The 16,087-nt window shown below is 38.2% G+C and overlaps 1 protein-coding gene across 3 annotated transcripts in view; it reads left to right on the forward strand.

The window, feature by feature from the left end:
* Positions 1-241: 241 nt before the first annotated feature.
* Positions 242-16,087, forward strand: part of DOPEY1 (dopey family member 1) — a 92,341-nt gene continuing 76,495 nt past the window's right edge. For 2 of the 3 annotated variants that reach the window (XM_010861733.1, XM_010861734.1), the window contains exons 1-3: positions 242-278; positions 4,883-5,073; positions 8,443-8,624. In XM_010861733.1, coding sequence (XP_010860035.1) covers positions 4,936-5,073; positions 8,443-8,624 — 320 coding nt within the window. In that variant the 5' untranslated portion in view covers positions 242-278; positions 4,883-4,935. Of the gene's footprint in view, positions 279-4,882; positions 5,074-8,442; positions 8,625-16,087 lie in introns of those variants that run through there. The other variant, XM_010861735.1, reaches the window with a different exon arrangement.

The following is a 16,087-nucleotide window of genomic DNA, read 5'->3' on the forward strand; positions in this document are numbered from 1 at the left end:
CTGTGGACTGCAGCCCGCCAGGCTCCTCTGTCCGTGGAATTTTCCAGGGAAGAATACTGTGGTGGGTTACCATTTCCTCCTTTTGAGGATTACTTTTTTTTTTTTTTTTAATTTCAGGTATACACGTGCTCCCCATCCTGAACCTTCCTCCCTCCCCCCTCCCCATACCATCCCCCTGGGCCGTCCCAGCGCACCAGCCCCAAGCATCCAGCATCGTGCACTGAACCTGGACTGGCATCTCGTTTGAGGATTACTTTAAAAAAACTGTTTTTGACACTGTAAGTGCACCATTCTCCAATAAAATGTAAGATATACATTTTGAATGTAATTTGGAGTAATGCACAAATCCCTAAAGCCCATTTTTATATGTATACATATATGTATATACATGTAGATCTTACGTATATAGATATGTATCTTACACATATAAACATAAATATAGCTATATATCTTTATTGAGATACAATTCACATATTATGCAACTCATCTATTTAGAATATATGATTCAGTGGTTTTAAGTTCATTCATAGAGCTGTGTAACCATCCTTATAAAGTTTTTTTAATTGAAGTGTAGTTGATTTACAAAGTATTAATTTATGCTGTATGTAAAGAGATTCAGTTACACACATCTATAAATTTCTTTTTTATATTCTTTTCTGATAGGATTTATCATAGGATACTGAGTATAGTTCCCTTTTCTCCACATTCTTTCCACCATTTGTTACTTGTGGAGTTTTTAATAATGGCCGTGCTGACCAGTGTGAGATGGTACCTCATTGTAGTTTTGATTTGCATTTCTCTAAGAAGTAGTGATGTTGAGCATCTTTTCATGTGCCTATTGGCCATTTGTGTTTCTTCTCTGGAGACATGTTGTTTGGAGATGTATTTAGGTCTTCTGCCTGTTTTTTGATGTGTTGTTTGCTTCTTGTTGTTGTTGAGTTGTTTGAGCTGTTTGTATATTTTGGAAATTAAACCCTTCTCTGTTGCATCATTAGCAGATATTTTCTCCCATTCTGTAGGTTTTCTTTTCTTTCTTCTTTTATTTTATACAACAAATGCTAAAGGAACTTCTCTTGGCACGAAACGCAAGATAAGGAAAAGACATACAGAAAATAAACCCAAAACAATTAAGAAAATGGTAATAGGATCATAATATTGATAGTTACCTCAAATGTAAATGGATTAAATGCACCAACCAAAAGACATAGACTGATTGGGCAGATGAAAACATGTGCATGTGTGCATTCCACTTACCCCGTCACTCTACTTAACCCCCTAAATTGTATGTAATTATTTTATATTGTTAGGTTAATCATGTTTCATGTTATAGCTTGAAATTGTAATTATCTTTTATTTTTTGTCTGGCTGTTGATTGTGAAAATTGATAAACATCTTTTACTATTGTGATTGTGTAACTATTATTCACTTAATACCATTGTAGCATGCTTGGTTAACAGAAAATAATAGAATTCTCTACCACTACAACTATCATTTAATAGAAAAATAAAATATGTGGTGTTTTGTGAATATTTTTCAGTTAGCATAATGTTTTCAAAGTTCATCCATGTTGTCATATGTATCAGCACTTCATTCCTTTTTATAGTAGAATAATATTCCGTTTTTTATTTATTCATCCATCAGTTGACAGACATTTGATTTGTTTCTCCTTGGCTATTATGAATAATGCTTCTTTGAACATTAATGTACAAATTTTTGTGTGAACGTGTTTTCATTTCTCTTGTGTATGTGTACCATACCTAGGAGTAGCATTGTTGGGTTGCATGGTAATTCTATGTTTAACCTTTTGAGAACGGCCGGACTACGTTCCAAAGCAGCTGCACCAATTTACATTCCCACCAGCTGTGTACCAGGGTACCAGCTTCTCCATGCCTTGTCAGTACTTACTGTCTTTTTTATTTTAGCAATCCTAGTGTGGGTGAAATATCTCATGGTTCTGATTTGCATTTTCCTGATGGTTAATGATGTTGAGTTTATCACTTCTTGTAATTATTGACCATTCATTTATCTTTGGAGAAATGACTATTCAGATTCTTTACCCATTTTAAATTATTTGTCCTTTTATTATTGACTCGTAAGAGTCCTTTATTTATATGATTCAAGTGTCTCATCAGAAATATGGGAGATATATTTTCTTCCATTCTGTCAGTTGTCTTTTTACTTTGTTGATGACATATTTTGAAGCACAAACTTATTTCTTTTTTTTTTTTAAGATGCATTGGTTTATTTTATCTACAGCTGCTCTGGGTCTTTTTTGCTCTGCGAAGGCTTTCTCTAGTTGCGGGGAGTGGGAGTTACTCTTCGTTGTAGCTCTTGGGCTTCTCACTGCAGGGGCTTCTCTTGTTGCAGAGCATGGGCTCTAGGCTCGCTGGCTTCAGTAGTTGTGGCTCACAGGGTAAGTTGTCCCGCACGCAACATTTGGGATCTTCCCAGATCAGGGCTCGAACCCATGTCCACTGCGCTGGCAGGCAGACTTTTAACCACTGGACCACTAGGGAAGCCCAAGCACAAAGGTTTTTCATCTCGATGAAGTCCAGTTCATTTGTTTTCCCTTTCTTGTGGTTGTATTGCTTATTCTGCTTTTAGTATTATTCCTGAGAAATCCTAAGAAGGCCTAGAATAAATCTGAGGATTTATTCTTGTATTTTCTTCTCAGAGTTTTATAGTTCTAGCTATTAAATTTAGATGATTCATTTTGAATTGGTTTTTATGTAGGTGTGGGAAAGATTTTTTGATGTTGACTGTTTTTAAAGTCTTTATTGAATGTGTTACAATACTGCTTGTTTTATGTTTTGGTTTTTTGGCCCTGAGGCATGTGGGATCTCAGCTCCTCAACCAGGGATAGAACCCACACCCCAGGCATTGGAAGGCAAACTCGTAACCACTGGACCACCTGGGAAGTCCCCACATTGATTTTTTAATCAATTAATTAATTAATTGGCTGTGTTGGGTCCCCATTGCATTGTGCAGGCTTCTCACTGTGGTGGCTTCTCATGCTGTAGAGTACAGGCTCTAGAGTGCAGGCTCCGTAGTTACAGCACGCGGGCTTAGTTGTCCCCTTCGTCATGTGGGATCCTCCCTGACCAGGGATCAAACCATTGTCCCCTGAGTTGCAAGGTAGATTCTTTACCACTGGACCACCAGGGAAGTCCTCCCACATTGATTTTAAAATTGAGCCTCAATTAAATCCTTGTTAGTACTCTGTGTTATCTATTCTACTGCTGTGTAGCTATTACTCCCTAACTCAGTGGCCTAAAGCAGCAGAATTTCTGTAAATCATGAATTCGAGAGGCTTAGCTATGTAGTTCTGGCACACAGTCTCTGGTGAAATGAGTCAAGATGTCAGTTGGTACTACAGTCAAATCAAGGCTTGCCTGGGGATGAAGGATCTTCTTAAGAGATGGCTCACTTACAAGGCTGTTGGCAGAAAGCCTCAGTTCCTTACCGCAGGAACATCTCCATAAGGGCTCCTTGAAGTGTCCTTGTGCTGTTGAAGCTGGCTTTCCCTGGAGCCTGTGACCTAACAGAGAGAGAGCAGGGATGAAGCTGAAGTGCTTTTATGACCTAGTCTTGGCCATTACACATTGTCACTTCTGCCGTATTATTTTCATTAGGACTGAGGCCCAGAATCCAGGCCAAGGGACTGGAGAATTAGGCACTGCTTTTTTAAAGTAATATTGAAGAATTTGTGGACATATTTTAAACTACCACTTGTGCTTGTCAGTCTTATTAGAAATTTTTGTTTGCTGGGTCTCCGTTGCTTTGCCAGCTTTTCTCTAGTTGCGGCGAGCAGGGCTAGCGCAGGCTTCTCGTTATGGTGGCTTCTCTTGTTGTGGAGCGTGGGCTCTAGGACACGTGGGCTTCAGTAGTTGGGGCACCATGGGCTCAGTAGTTGTAGTTCCCAGGCTCTAGAGCACAGTTTCAGTAGTTGTGGTGCACAGGCTTAATTGCTCTGAGGCATGTCAAATCTTCCTGGATAAGGAATCAAACCAGTGTCTCCTGCATTAGCAGGCAGATTCTTTACCACTGAGCCATCAGGGAAGCCCAGTTTTATTAGAAGTTTTATTAGTTCCAAAAAGCTAATGTTCTTTCATACTATATGCCCATACTTTTATTGCTTAATAAAATAAGATGATCTCCAAGTCATTCATTTCTTTTTTTTTTTTTTTCCCTATTGTTGTTGTTTTTAAAGTCCCTGATGTTTCTAATCTAACCAGTTTTATTACATTTTAGGATCAAAACAAAGAGGAGGTGTATGTGTATCAGAAGTGTTATATTGGCAAATATGACAGAGAAATAACATGATTTCTAATATGAACTAAGTGCAGGAATATTTCCTACTTTTTCGTAAGCCCTAAGTGCTCACAGCCATTTCTCCAGTCCCTAGGAAGGAACACATGAGTAGTTATCTCTGAAGCTGTCTTTGAATATTTCCATGACCCTGAATGCTAGCTGCCTAGAATGTTGATCACTTCTAATTCAAAACACATTTTAAAGTTAGCCATTAGGGAGAGGGTGGGATGATTTGGGAGAATGGCATTGAAACATGTATAATGTCATATAAGAAACGAATCACCAGTCCAGGTTCGATGCAGGATACAGAATACACAGCTGGTGCACTGGAATGACCCAGAGGGATGGTACGGGGAGGGAGGTAGGAGGGGGGTTCAGGATAGGGAGCACGTGTACACCCATGGCAGATTCATGTTGATGTATGGCAAAACCAATACAATATTGTAGAGTAATTAACCTCCAATTAAAATAAATTTTAAAAATAAATAAATAAAGTTAGCCATTAGCTCTGAACCCATTTTAATACTTTCCTTTGTAACTTTGGTTCCTCTTGCAAACTTTGTTTTTGTAGGTAATGATTTTACATGACTTTGGAATTGGTCTCTAGGAGGACGCTGTGGGAGGATGAACACAGAAGAGCTGGAGTTATTGAGTGACTCCAAATACAGGAACTATGTGGCTGCAGTTGACAAAGCACTGAAGAATTTTGAATACTCCAGTGAGTGGGCGGATTTGATATCAGCACTTGGAAAACTTAATAAGGTATGTCTGTCTGGCTCATTTCATAAGAAGGGATAAAAATCAGAAATCTGCATCTGTATTTTCTGGATTTCTCTAAATCTTGAAGTAAAGAATTTAAAAACAACCTCAGAATTACTTTTTTAAAATTCTCCAATCTAGAATATTTTCCTCTTTATTTTTTAATTGGAGGATAATTGCTTTACAATGTTGTGTTGCTCCTGCCATACAACAATGAGAATCAGTTATAATTATATATGACTCCTCCTTCCTGAGTCCTCCTCCCCACTCCCTTGCCTACCCCTCTAGGTCATCACAGAGTGCTAGGCTGAATTACTTTTGATTCTGCTATTTTACTTCATTAATTGCATGCCTTTGTAGTTAGGCTTTTTGTTTTGTTTTGTTTTGTTTTTGAGACCAAAACCACAACAGTACTTGAAAAATATAGTTAATCTATTATTATGTATAAATGCAAGATTAGGAAACAAATATGCTAACCACGAAGGTTGACAGGTTTTTATAATTGAGTATCAGATATGGTTCTGGAGTTCCTGGCAGCAAAATGAAGAGCTGCACATGGAAAGCAGTAACTGCTGCATCCTTTCCAAATGGAATAAAGCATCAAAGAAATGTGTTATATCCAGGCAGTTCTTAGTTATACTCAGTGCTTTTTACAGAAGTGGCAAGCAATTGCTTAGGCCTTGGGGCGAGGCCTTGGATGATCCTTCTTGACATGTCTGGTTTTTATCCACTGTTAATACAGCAGCATCACTGTTCAACTCGTAACTTTGGATTTTGACCCCCTTTTTTTTTTAAACTTACATCAAAATTTTCTCACTTCATACCCATAGTTTTGATATTGGAGCTTCTTTAGGTTTGTTTTTAATAGCATGTATTGAATATGAATGCTTCTAAATATTAAGTGGACCAGGGGAACAGATAGGAAAAGTGAGCACTTCTTGTAACTATTTTAACATCATCAGTTTATCATACAATTTATCCTAAAATACATATCAAGGACAATAGTTTTCAACTTTAATACTTACTATAGATAATTACCCTGATAATTTAAAAAGAAAAACTTCCATTTTCAGTGTGCCATGGATTTATCTTAAAATGAGATGCACAAACTTCTTTTTGACATGTTGACTTCTAAAATTTATCATTTGAGATTTGATAAATTCTTAAAATTTTTACAATATCTTCAAGAAATTGCATCTAAAAGTATGAGTTTGTTTAAAGGTAGTTACGTTTTTACTTATCTTGAAGGGGCTCTTTTCTGAAGACTTAGTAGGAACTTAGGCTTGTAAAAAGCTTTTTACACTTTTGTAAAAGGCACTGACTATAATTCAGAACTGCCTGGCTATAAAATGTATGTTTGGGGCTTCCCAGGTGGCACCAGTGGTAAAGAACCCACCTGCCAATGCAGGAGATGTAAGAGATGTGGGTTCCATCCCTGGGTTGGAAGATCCCTTGGAGGAGGAAATGGCAACCCACTCCAGTATTCTTGCCTGGAGAATCCCATGGACAGAGGAACTTGGCAGGCTACAGTCCATGGGGTCGAAAAGAGTCTGACACGACTGAGTGACTGACACTACTACTAGTAGGAACTGTGTGTAAAAGCAGTTCATTAAACTTTGGAAATTAATTTGCCTAATTAAGTACTATTAATTTTTATAGTCATCCATATCATGAAAACAGATTTCACTGTATCCAGATACCACAACATAGGATATGCAATGCACCAGTGAAACTTAACTAAAGTCATGGTGATACAAGGCAAGGGTTATATATGTACAAATCTGTTGCAGATAGTCTAAATATGTTTTAGTTTAAAATTTTATCATTTATTAATATACTAAATTTTCACCTTATTTATACAAGTTTTTTAACTCAAATGATTTTAGAAAATAGTGCCGTATTTTGCTTTATTAAAAGTTTTTATTTGGTATTAGTAGAATTTCTTTATTGAAGCATTTTGTGTTATAGATCATTAACTTTCCTTCTGCAGAGGAACTTCTGGTAATAATTATTTATACTTTTCTTTCAAATATGTGTAAATATTGATTCTTTGCTCCTACATCTAAAATTCAATTTAATGTTTTAGAAATGAAAGGCAGCTAATTTAAAAAAATATTTTTTTGTAGTTGAATTCCTATTGATATTGTGGCCTTGATTTGCTTTGCGTTTTAAAGTCTAGTTTTATTTATATTGGTTACATCCAATTGAAGACTGAATTGAAGACCATTGAAAATGTTATATCTAAGCAGACCTCAGACCCTTCAAATTTACTTTTTTTTTTTATGAACTGGAAGGATCTAGTGCTTTGCTTTTGTACTGCCTTTGGCAGAACAATCATTTTATATATTTTAACCTCAGTTCTTTATTTTCTAAAATAAAGGACTTCTTTTGTGTTTCATCTCAATTCCAGTTCTCGTCTATTGTACCATATACATTCTGAATGTTTATTAAGTACTCTTGCCTGGAAAATCCATGGACGGAGGAGCCTGGTAGGCTGCAGTCCATGGGGTCACTAAGAGTCAGATACGACTGAGCGACTTCACTTTCACTTTTTACTTTCATGCATTGGAGAAGGAAATGGCAACCCACTCCAGTGTTCTTGCCTAGAGAACCCCAGGGCCGGGGAAGCCTGGTGGGCTGCCGTCTATGGGGTTGCACAGAGTCGGACACGACTGAAGCGACTTAGCAGCAGCAGCAGCAGCATTTTGCCATAATACTCTGAAGAACTTCATTTATAAATCTTCTATTATTTAAATAAATTAATCTCCTTTGGGTGGTATTTATGAGTTTGCATCTTCTATAAATTCTACCTTGACCATCTTTTCTAAAGAAATGTGGTGGTTGAATACAGCAATATGTATTTGGTCCAGTTGGGAAATTAGTAATAGCAAATGGACAAGTATAATCTTATGTGTGTTCTTGCTGTAAAATGATATACTACAGCAGTGGTTGTTCCTCTTCCAACTACATGTTTTTGTTGAGGTTCAGTTTTCTAAATATATTTCAAACAGTGTATCAGAAAAAAAAAGGTTGAAGGCTGTTAAAAGATTTTCAAAAATCTAAAATAGTACCTTTCTTCTGAGCAAATTTATTTTGGAAAATACTATTATTTTTCATAAAAATGTTATTTCTGTTTACATGTAACAAATTGATTTTTTAACAAATTAGTAAATATTTTTAAATCCTCAGTTTTAATTTTCAGTCTAGTTTTACTGATGTAACTGACAAAAACAAAAGTTTTTTTTACATCCTCTCTAATTTTTTCTCCTTTTAAGTTCTATATCAAGGATTTTTGATAATACTATGCCAGAAAATGGAAGTAAAATGAAATGCAATATTCTTTCTCAACTGAATTAAGATGTTTTCTTCAAGGTTTTACAAAATAATGCAAAATACCAAGTAGTACCCAAAAAGCTGACCATAGGCAAGCGCCTAGCTCAGTGTCTGCATCCAGCACTACCGGGTGGAGTTCATCGGAAGGCACTTGAAACGTACGAAATTATCTTCAAAATCATTGGACCTAAGCGACTTGCCAAAGATCTCTTTTTATATAGGTGAGATCATTTTACTATGTGTTTGCGTGTAAATAAAGTATTTTAAAACTTTTTTATGTTTTTTGCAGTAAAAGCTAAACAATTGAAAACTCCTTAATGATGAAAGTTTTCAATATCAATTGTAATTATTTTGATAAAAAAGTACATTAGAAAAATTTACTTAAATTTAAAAGCATTGTGTTTTATTTATTTACTATGGCTCACTGTGCAGCTTGTGAGATCTTAGTTCCCTGACAGGATCAAACCTGGATCCTCTGGAATGGAAGCACAGAGTCTTAACCACTGGAACACCAGGGAATTCCCAGTACTCTGCAGTTTTACTGTGATGTATTCCTACCTGGAGAATCTCATGGACAGAGGAGCCTGGCAGGCTACAGTCCATGGGGTTGCAAAGAGTCGGACATGACTGAGCGACTAACACAACATTTAGAGATAAATGGGCTTCCTTGGTGACTCAGATGGTAAAGAATCTGCCAACAATTCAGGAGACCCAGGTTAGATCCCTGGGTTGGGAAGTCCCCTGGAGGCGGGCATGGCAACCCCCTCCCGTATTCTTGCTTAGAGAATCCTATGGACTGAGGAGCCTGGTGGGCTACAGCCCATAGGGTCACAAAGAGTTGGACACAAGTGAGCAACTATCACTTTCATCTTTTTATTTATCCTGGTTGGGATTCATTGGGATTTTAAAATATGTGAATCAGTGTTATGTATGTTCAGTCCCTAAGTTGTATTCAGTTCTGCAACCCCATGGACTGTAACGTGACAGGCTCCTCTATTCTCTGTCTCCTGGAGTTTGCTCAGACTCATGTACATTGAGTCAGTGATGGTATCTAACTATCTCATCCTCTGCCAACCCCTTCTTCTTTGCCTTCAGTCTTTCCCAGCCAGCATCAGGGTCTTTTCCAGTGAGTCTACTCATCCCATCAGATGGCCAAAGTATTGGAACTTCAGCTTCAACATCAGTCCTTCCAATGAATTAAATATTCGTTCAAACCCTGAAGGTTGAATTGACTGGTTTGAACTCCTTGAAATCCAAGGGACTCTCAAGAGTCTTCTTCAGTACCACAATTCAAAAGCATCAATTCTTTAGCGCTTAGCCTTCTTTATGTTTCAGCTCTCAAATATCCATACATGACTACTGGAAAAACCATAGCTTTGACTGTACAGAACTTTGTCAGCAAAGTGATGTCTCTGCTTTTTAATATGATGTGTAGGTTCGTCATAGCTTTCATTTCAAGGACTGTGTGCTGTGCTTAGTTGCTCAGTCGTGTCCAACTCTTTGCGACCCCGTGGACTGTAGCCCATCAGGCTCCTTTGTCCATGTGGATTCTCCAGGCAAGAATACTGGAGTGGGTTGCCATGCCCTCCTCCAGAGGATCTTCCCAACCCATGGATTGAACCCATGTCTCCCACATTGCAGGTGGATTCTTTGTCTGAGCCAGCAGGGAACAGGTGTTTATTAATTTCATGGCTGCAGTCACCACACACAGTGATTTTGGAACCCAGGAAAATAACTGTCACTGCTTCCACATTTTCTCCTTCTATCTCCCATGAAGTGATGGGACTGGTTGCCATGATCTTAGTTTTGTTAATGTTGTTTCAAGCCAGCATTTTTACTCTCCTCTTTCACTCTCATCAAGAGGCTCTTTAGTTCCTCTTCATTTTCTGCCACTAGAATGATATCATCTGCAATGTCTGAGGTTGTTGATTTCTTCCAGCAATCTTGATTTTAGCTTGTGATTCATCCAGCCTGGCATTTCGTATGATGTACTCAGCATATAAGTTAAATAAGCAGGGTGACAATTTACAGCCTTGTCGTACTCCTTTCCCAATTTGAAACTGTTTAGCTATTCCATGTCTGGTTCTAACTGTTGCTTCTTGACCTACAGGTTTCTCAGGAGACAGGTAAGGTGGTCTGGTATTCCCATTTCTAAGAATTTTCCACAGTTTGTTTTGATACAGTCAAAGGCTTTAGTGTAGTCAGCGAAGCAGAAGTAGATGTTTTTCTAGAATTTCCTTGCTTTCTTCGTGATCCAGCGAATATTGACAATTTGATCTCTGGTTCCTCTGCCTTTTCCAAACCTAGCTTGTACATCTGGAAGTTCTCAGGTTACATACTCCTGAGGCTGAGCTTGAAGGATTTTGAGCTTTACCTAGCTAGCATATGAAATGAGTGCAGTTGTCTGGTAGTTTGAACTTTCTTTGGCATTTCCCTTCTTTGAAATTGTATGAAAACTGACTGTTTCTGGTCCTAAGGCCACTGCTGAATTTTCCAAATTTACTAACATATTGAGTGCAGCACTTTAACATCATCTTTTAGGATTTTAAATAGCTCATCTGGAATTACGTCACCTCCACTAGATCTGTTTGTAGTGATGCTTCCTAAGGCCTATTTGACTTTACACTCCAGGATATCCAGCTCTAGGTGATGGACCACACCACTGTGGTCATTCATGTCATTAAGACATTTTTTGTACAGTTCTATGTATTCTTGCCACCTCTTCTTAATCTCTTCTACATCTGTTAGGTTCTTACTGTTTCTGTCCTTTATCATGTCCATCTTTGCATCAAATATTGTCTTGGTATCTCTAATTTTCTTGAAGAGATCTCTAGTCTTTCCCATTCTATTTAATAGTTTTCTTGTATTTCTTTGCATTGTTTACTTAAGAAGGCTTTCTTATCTCTCCTTGCTATTCTCTGAAACTCTACCTTCAGTTTATCTTTCCCTTTGTCCCTTGCCTTTCACTTCTCTTCTTTTCTCAGTTATTTGTAAAGCCTCCTCAGACAACCACTTTGCCTTCTTGCATTTCTTTTTCTTGGTCATGGTTTTGGTCAATGCCTCCTGTATGATGTTATGAACCTCTATTGGTCATTCTTCAGGCACTCTGTCTACCAGATCTGATTCCTTACATCTATTTGTCACCTCCACTGTATAATCATAAGGGATTTGATTTAGGTTGTACCTGAAAAGCCTAGTGGTTTTCCTTACCTCCTTCCATTTAAGCTTGAATTTTCCAATAAGGAGTTCATGATATGAGCCACAGTCAGCTCCATGTCTTGTTTTTGCTGACTGTAGGGAGCTTCTCCATCTTCAGCTGCAAAGAACATAATCTGTCTGATTTTGATACTGACCATCTGGTGGTATCCATGTATAAAGTTGTCTCTTGGATTGTTGGAAAAGGGTGTTTGCTATGTCCGGCATGCTCTCTTGACAAAACTCCGTTAGCCTTTGCCCTGCTTCATTTTGGACTCTCAGGCCAAACTGGCCTGTTATTATGGATCTCTCTTCCTACTTTTGCATTCCAATCCCCTGTGATGAAAATGACATCTTTTTTTGGTGTTAGTTCTAGAAGGTCTTGTAGGTTTTCATGAAATCTGTCAACTTCAGCTTCTTCGGCATCAGTGGTTGGGGCATAGACTTGGATTACTGTGACATAGAATGGTTTGCCTTGGAAACAAACCAAGATCTTCCTTTTGTTTTTGAGATTGCACCCAAGTACTGCATTTCAGACTCTTTTGTTGATTATGAGTGCTATTCCATTTCTTCTAAGGGGTTCTTGCCCACAGTGGTAGATGCAGTGGTCATCTGAATTAAATCCACCCATTCCAGTCCATTTTAGTTCACTGATTCCTAAGATGTCTGTGTTCACTTTTGCCATCTCCTGCCTGACCTCGTCCAGTTTACCTTGATTCTTGAACCTTACATTCCAGGTTCCTATGCACCATTTTTCTTTACAGTGTCGGACTTTACTTTCACTACCAGACACATCCACAACTGAGCGTCATTTCTGCTTTGGCCCAGCCGCTATATTCTTTCTGGAGCTATTGGTTATTACCTTCCACTCTTCCCCAGTAGCGTGTTGGACAGTTTCCAGCCTGGAGGGGCTCATCTTCCGGTGTCGTATGTTTTTGCCTTTTTATATGATTCATGGGGTTCTCGTGACAAGAATACTGGAATGGGTTGCCATTCCCTCCCCCAGTGGACCACATTTCGTCAAAACTCTTCATTATGACCCATCTGTCTCTGGGGGCCCTGTACGGCATGGCTCATAGCTTCTTTGAGTTGCACAAGCATCTTCACCATGACAAGACTATGATCCGTGAATGGGTTTGAGTCAATACCTTTCATCAATTCTGAAGTCTTTTTAAATTGCCTTTACTCCATATATTCTCTCTTCCTTTTTTTGGAGCTATGATTTAAAACATGTTAGAACTTTTCATTCTGGCTTCCCCGTATCTTATCCTCTCTTTCCTTTTAGTTTGATGCAGTCCCACTTGTTTATTCTTGATTTTGCTGCCTTTGCTCTAGGTTACCTGTCCCAGAATATCACTGCCGAGACCAATGTCAAGGAACTTTTATGTATATATTCTCCTCTGTTTTATAATTTCAGGCCTTATATTTAAGTGTTTAATCCATTTTGAGTTAACTTTTGTGAGTGGCATGAGATAGGGATCTTATTTCATTCTTTTACATGTGCATATTTAGTTTTCCTGTCTCATTCTTGACACCGGCGATACAGATAGCCTTTTGTACATTTTGGTCAGTGTTGTCATGAGTTTATCATATTTTTAGTCTTTTTAAAAACAAACTTTTGATTTCATTGATCTATTTTACTGTGTATGTTTCTTCTCTTTAAATTCCTTGTGGATTTTTTGAAAGTCAGTAATAGGTATTTTTTAATACTGATAATACTACTGTGTTGAAGAGCACTTTAAAAAAAACTGAGAATTGCTCAGTGTTACATGTAATAACTGACAGATTCCTTCCTTAAGGCAAAACTTTTCAATATAACTCATGTCTGCTCCTTTTTAAACAGAAAGTTTATCTTAAGAAACAACTATTTCACAAAGTTGCAGTGTATCTAATTTTATTAGCAGTATGTTATATAAGAAGAATAAATTAATTCTAGAATACTATGTCTAAATATGGCAGACAGTCTTACATACACATACCTTATGAGTAAAATTGTTATTCTGTATTTTTTAGAGTATAGCTAATTTAAAAACTAGAATTTGTATTATGTTGGATTTTTAAATTTTTAGTTTAATCTAAAGGTTTATTCTTTAGCATAATTAAATACCAATACTTTTAAAATTCTGTAACCTATTACATGATAAAACATATTGTGTCTTCAAGTTTCTTTCTTTAATGTGATACAGTACACTAAGCTGTCACTAAGAACACTAGATGTGCAATTTGAGCCCCATCAAATATTAAGTGGGTGTGTAAAGTAAACTTTTGCTAATACAAATCCTAGAGAGGGATTTTAGAGCTGACAGCATTCAAGTGTCCGAGAATGACTGAAATCAGCCAGTATCTTGTGAATAATAAGTAGGGAAAAGGAACAGGACCATTCTGTGAATATTTGCTGTGTCCTGTCCAACTCTTTGTTACCCATGGACTGTAGCCTGCCAGGCTTCTCTCTGTCCATGGGATTCTCCAGGCAAGAATACTGGAATGGGTTGCCATTGACTTCTCCAGGGGATCTTCCCAACCCAGGATCAAATCTTCATCTCCTGTATCTCCTGCATCAGCAGGCAATACTTTACCACTGAACCACCTGGAAATATTCATGGGAAGTCTCGTGAATATTTAGGAGTTACATTATTTAAAGGGCAGGTGGACGAAAGTAGTCAGTGGAAAGGAACAAGAGTCAGAGAGAGAAAATATACCAGGAGACAGAGCTCACCTGGAAGCCAAAACTGGAATGAGTTTCAAGAAAAAGTTGTGGTGAATAGTATCAAATACTGCAGACAAATGAAACAGTCAGGACTGAAAGTAGACCAACAAATGTGGCCTTTAGTAGAGAATGGTGATGATATTGAGAACAGTTTTAATAGAGCGGGTAGACGTATCAGAAGGTGATAGACAGAAGTGGTTTTTTTGTTTGTTTTTTCTCCAAAAGTTGAAGTAGGAAGACAGCTCCAAGCCAGGAAGTAATTAAGATAAAGGTTTTAGAATTTTGTTGTCATTTGTTCTCTTTTTAGAATCATTGGGAGAAATTTAAGCACAATTGTTAGTGCAGGAAGAAAGAAATTATATGAAAGAAAAAGTATGTTGGATAAAACAGGGCCCTGGGAAAGGTAGACATTGGACCCTGAGGCAAGGCTACTACTGTAGTTTTAAGTCACACTGTACCTAAAGTTGAAGGCAGAAATGTGGGAAGTTGAGGGATGACCTCTGTTTTCAGTATAAAGTAGGAGCAAGACAGATTCTTAATTCATTTATTAAGCACTTTGTAAAGGCAGGACTTGGTTTTAAGGCCTTCAGTTCAGTTCAGTCGCTCAGTCGTGTCCGACTCTTTGCGACCCCATGAATTGCAGCACGCCAGGCCTCCCTGTCCATCACCAACTCTTGGGGTTCACCCAGACTCACGTCCATTGAGTCAGTGATGCCATCCAGCCATCTCATCCACTGTCGTCCCCTTCTCCTCCTGCCCCCAATGCTTCCCAGCATCAGAGTCTTTTCCAATGAGTCAACTCTTCACGTGAGGTGGCCAGAGTACTGGAGTTTCAGCTTTAGCATCATTCCTTCCAAAGAAATCCCAGGGCTGATCTCCTTCAGAATGGACTGGTTGGATTTCCTTGCAGTCCAAGGGACTCTCAGGAGTCTTCTCCAACACCACAATTCAAAAGCATCAATTCTTCAGCACTCAGCCTTCTTCACAGTCCAACTCTCACATCCATACATGACTACTGGAAAAACCATAGCCTTGACTAGACGAACCTTTGTTGGCAAAGTAATGTCTCTGCTTTTGAATATGCTACCCAGGTTGGTCATAACTTTCCTTCCAAGGAGTAAGTGTCTTTTAATTTCATGGCTGCAATCACCATCTTCAGTGATTTTGGAGCCCCAAAAAATAAAGTCTGACACTGTTTCCACCGTTTCCCCATCTATTTCCCATGAAGTGATGAGACCGGATGCCATGATCTTCGTTTTCTGAATGTTGAGCTTTCAGCCAACTTTTTCACTCTCCTCTTTCACTTTCATCAAGAGGCTTTTTAGTTCCTCTTCACTTTCTGCCATAAGGGTGGTGTCATCTGCATATCTTAGGTTCTTGATACTTCTCCCGGCAATCTTGATTCCAGCTTGTGTTTCTTCCAGTCCAGCGTTTCTCATGATATACTCTGCATATACGTTAAATAAGCAGGGTGACAAATACAGCCTTGACGTACTCCTTTTCCTATTTGGAACCAGTCTGTTGTTCCATGTCCAGTTCTAACTGTTGCTTCTTGACCTACATACACATTTCTCAGGAGGCAGGTCAGGTGGTCTGGTATTCCCATCTCTTTCAGAATTTTCCATAGTTTATTGTGAACCACACAGTCAAAGACTTTGGCATAGTCAATAAAGCAGAAATAGATGTTTTTCTGGAACTCTCTTGCTTTTTCGATGATCCAGTGGATGTTGGCAATTTGATCTCTGGTTCCTCTGCCTTTTCTAAAACCAGCTTGAACATCAG

This window comes from Bison bison, unplaced genomic scaffold, assembly GCF_000754665.1.
Source record: "Bison bison bison isolate TAMUID 2011002044 unplaced genomic scaffold, Bison_UMD1.0 scf7180017864473, whole genome shotgun sequence".
Taxonomy (NCBI): domain Eukaryota; kingdom Metazoa; phylum Chordata; class Mammalia; order Artiodactyla; family Bovidae; genus Bison; species Bison bison.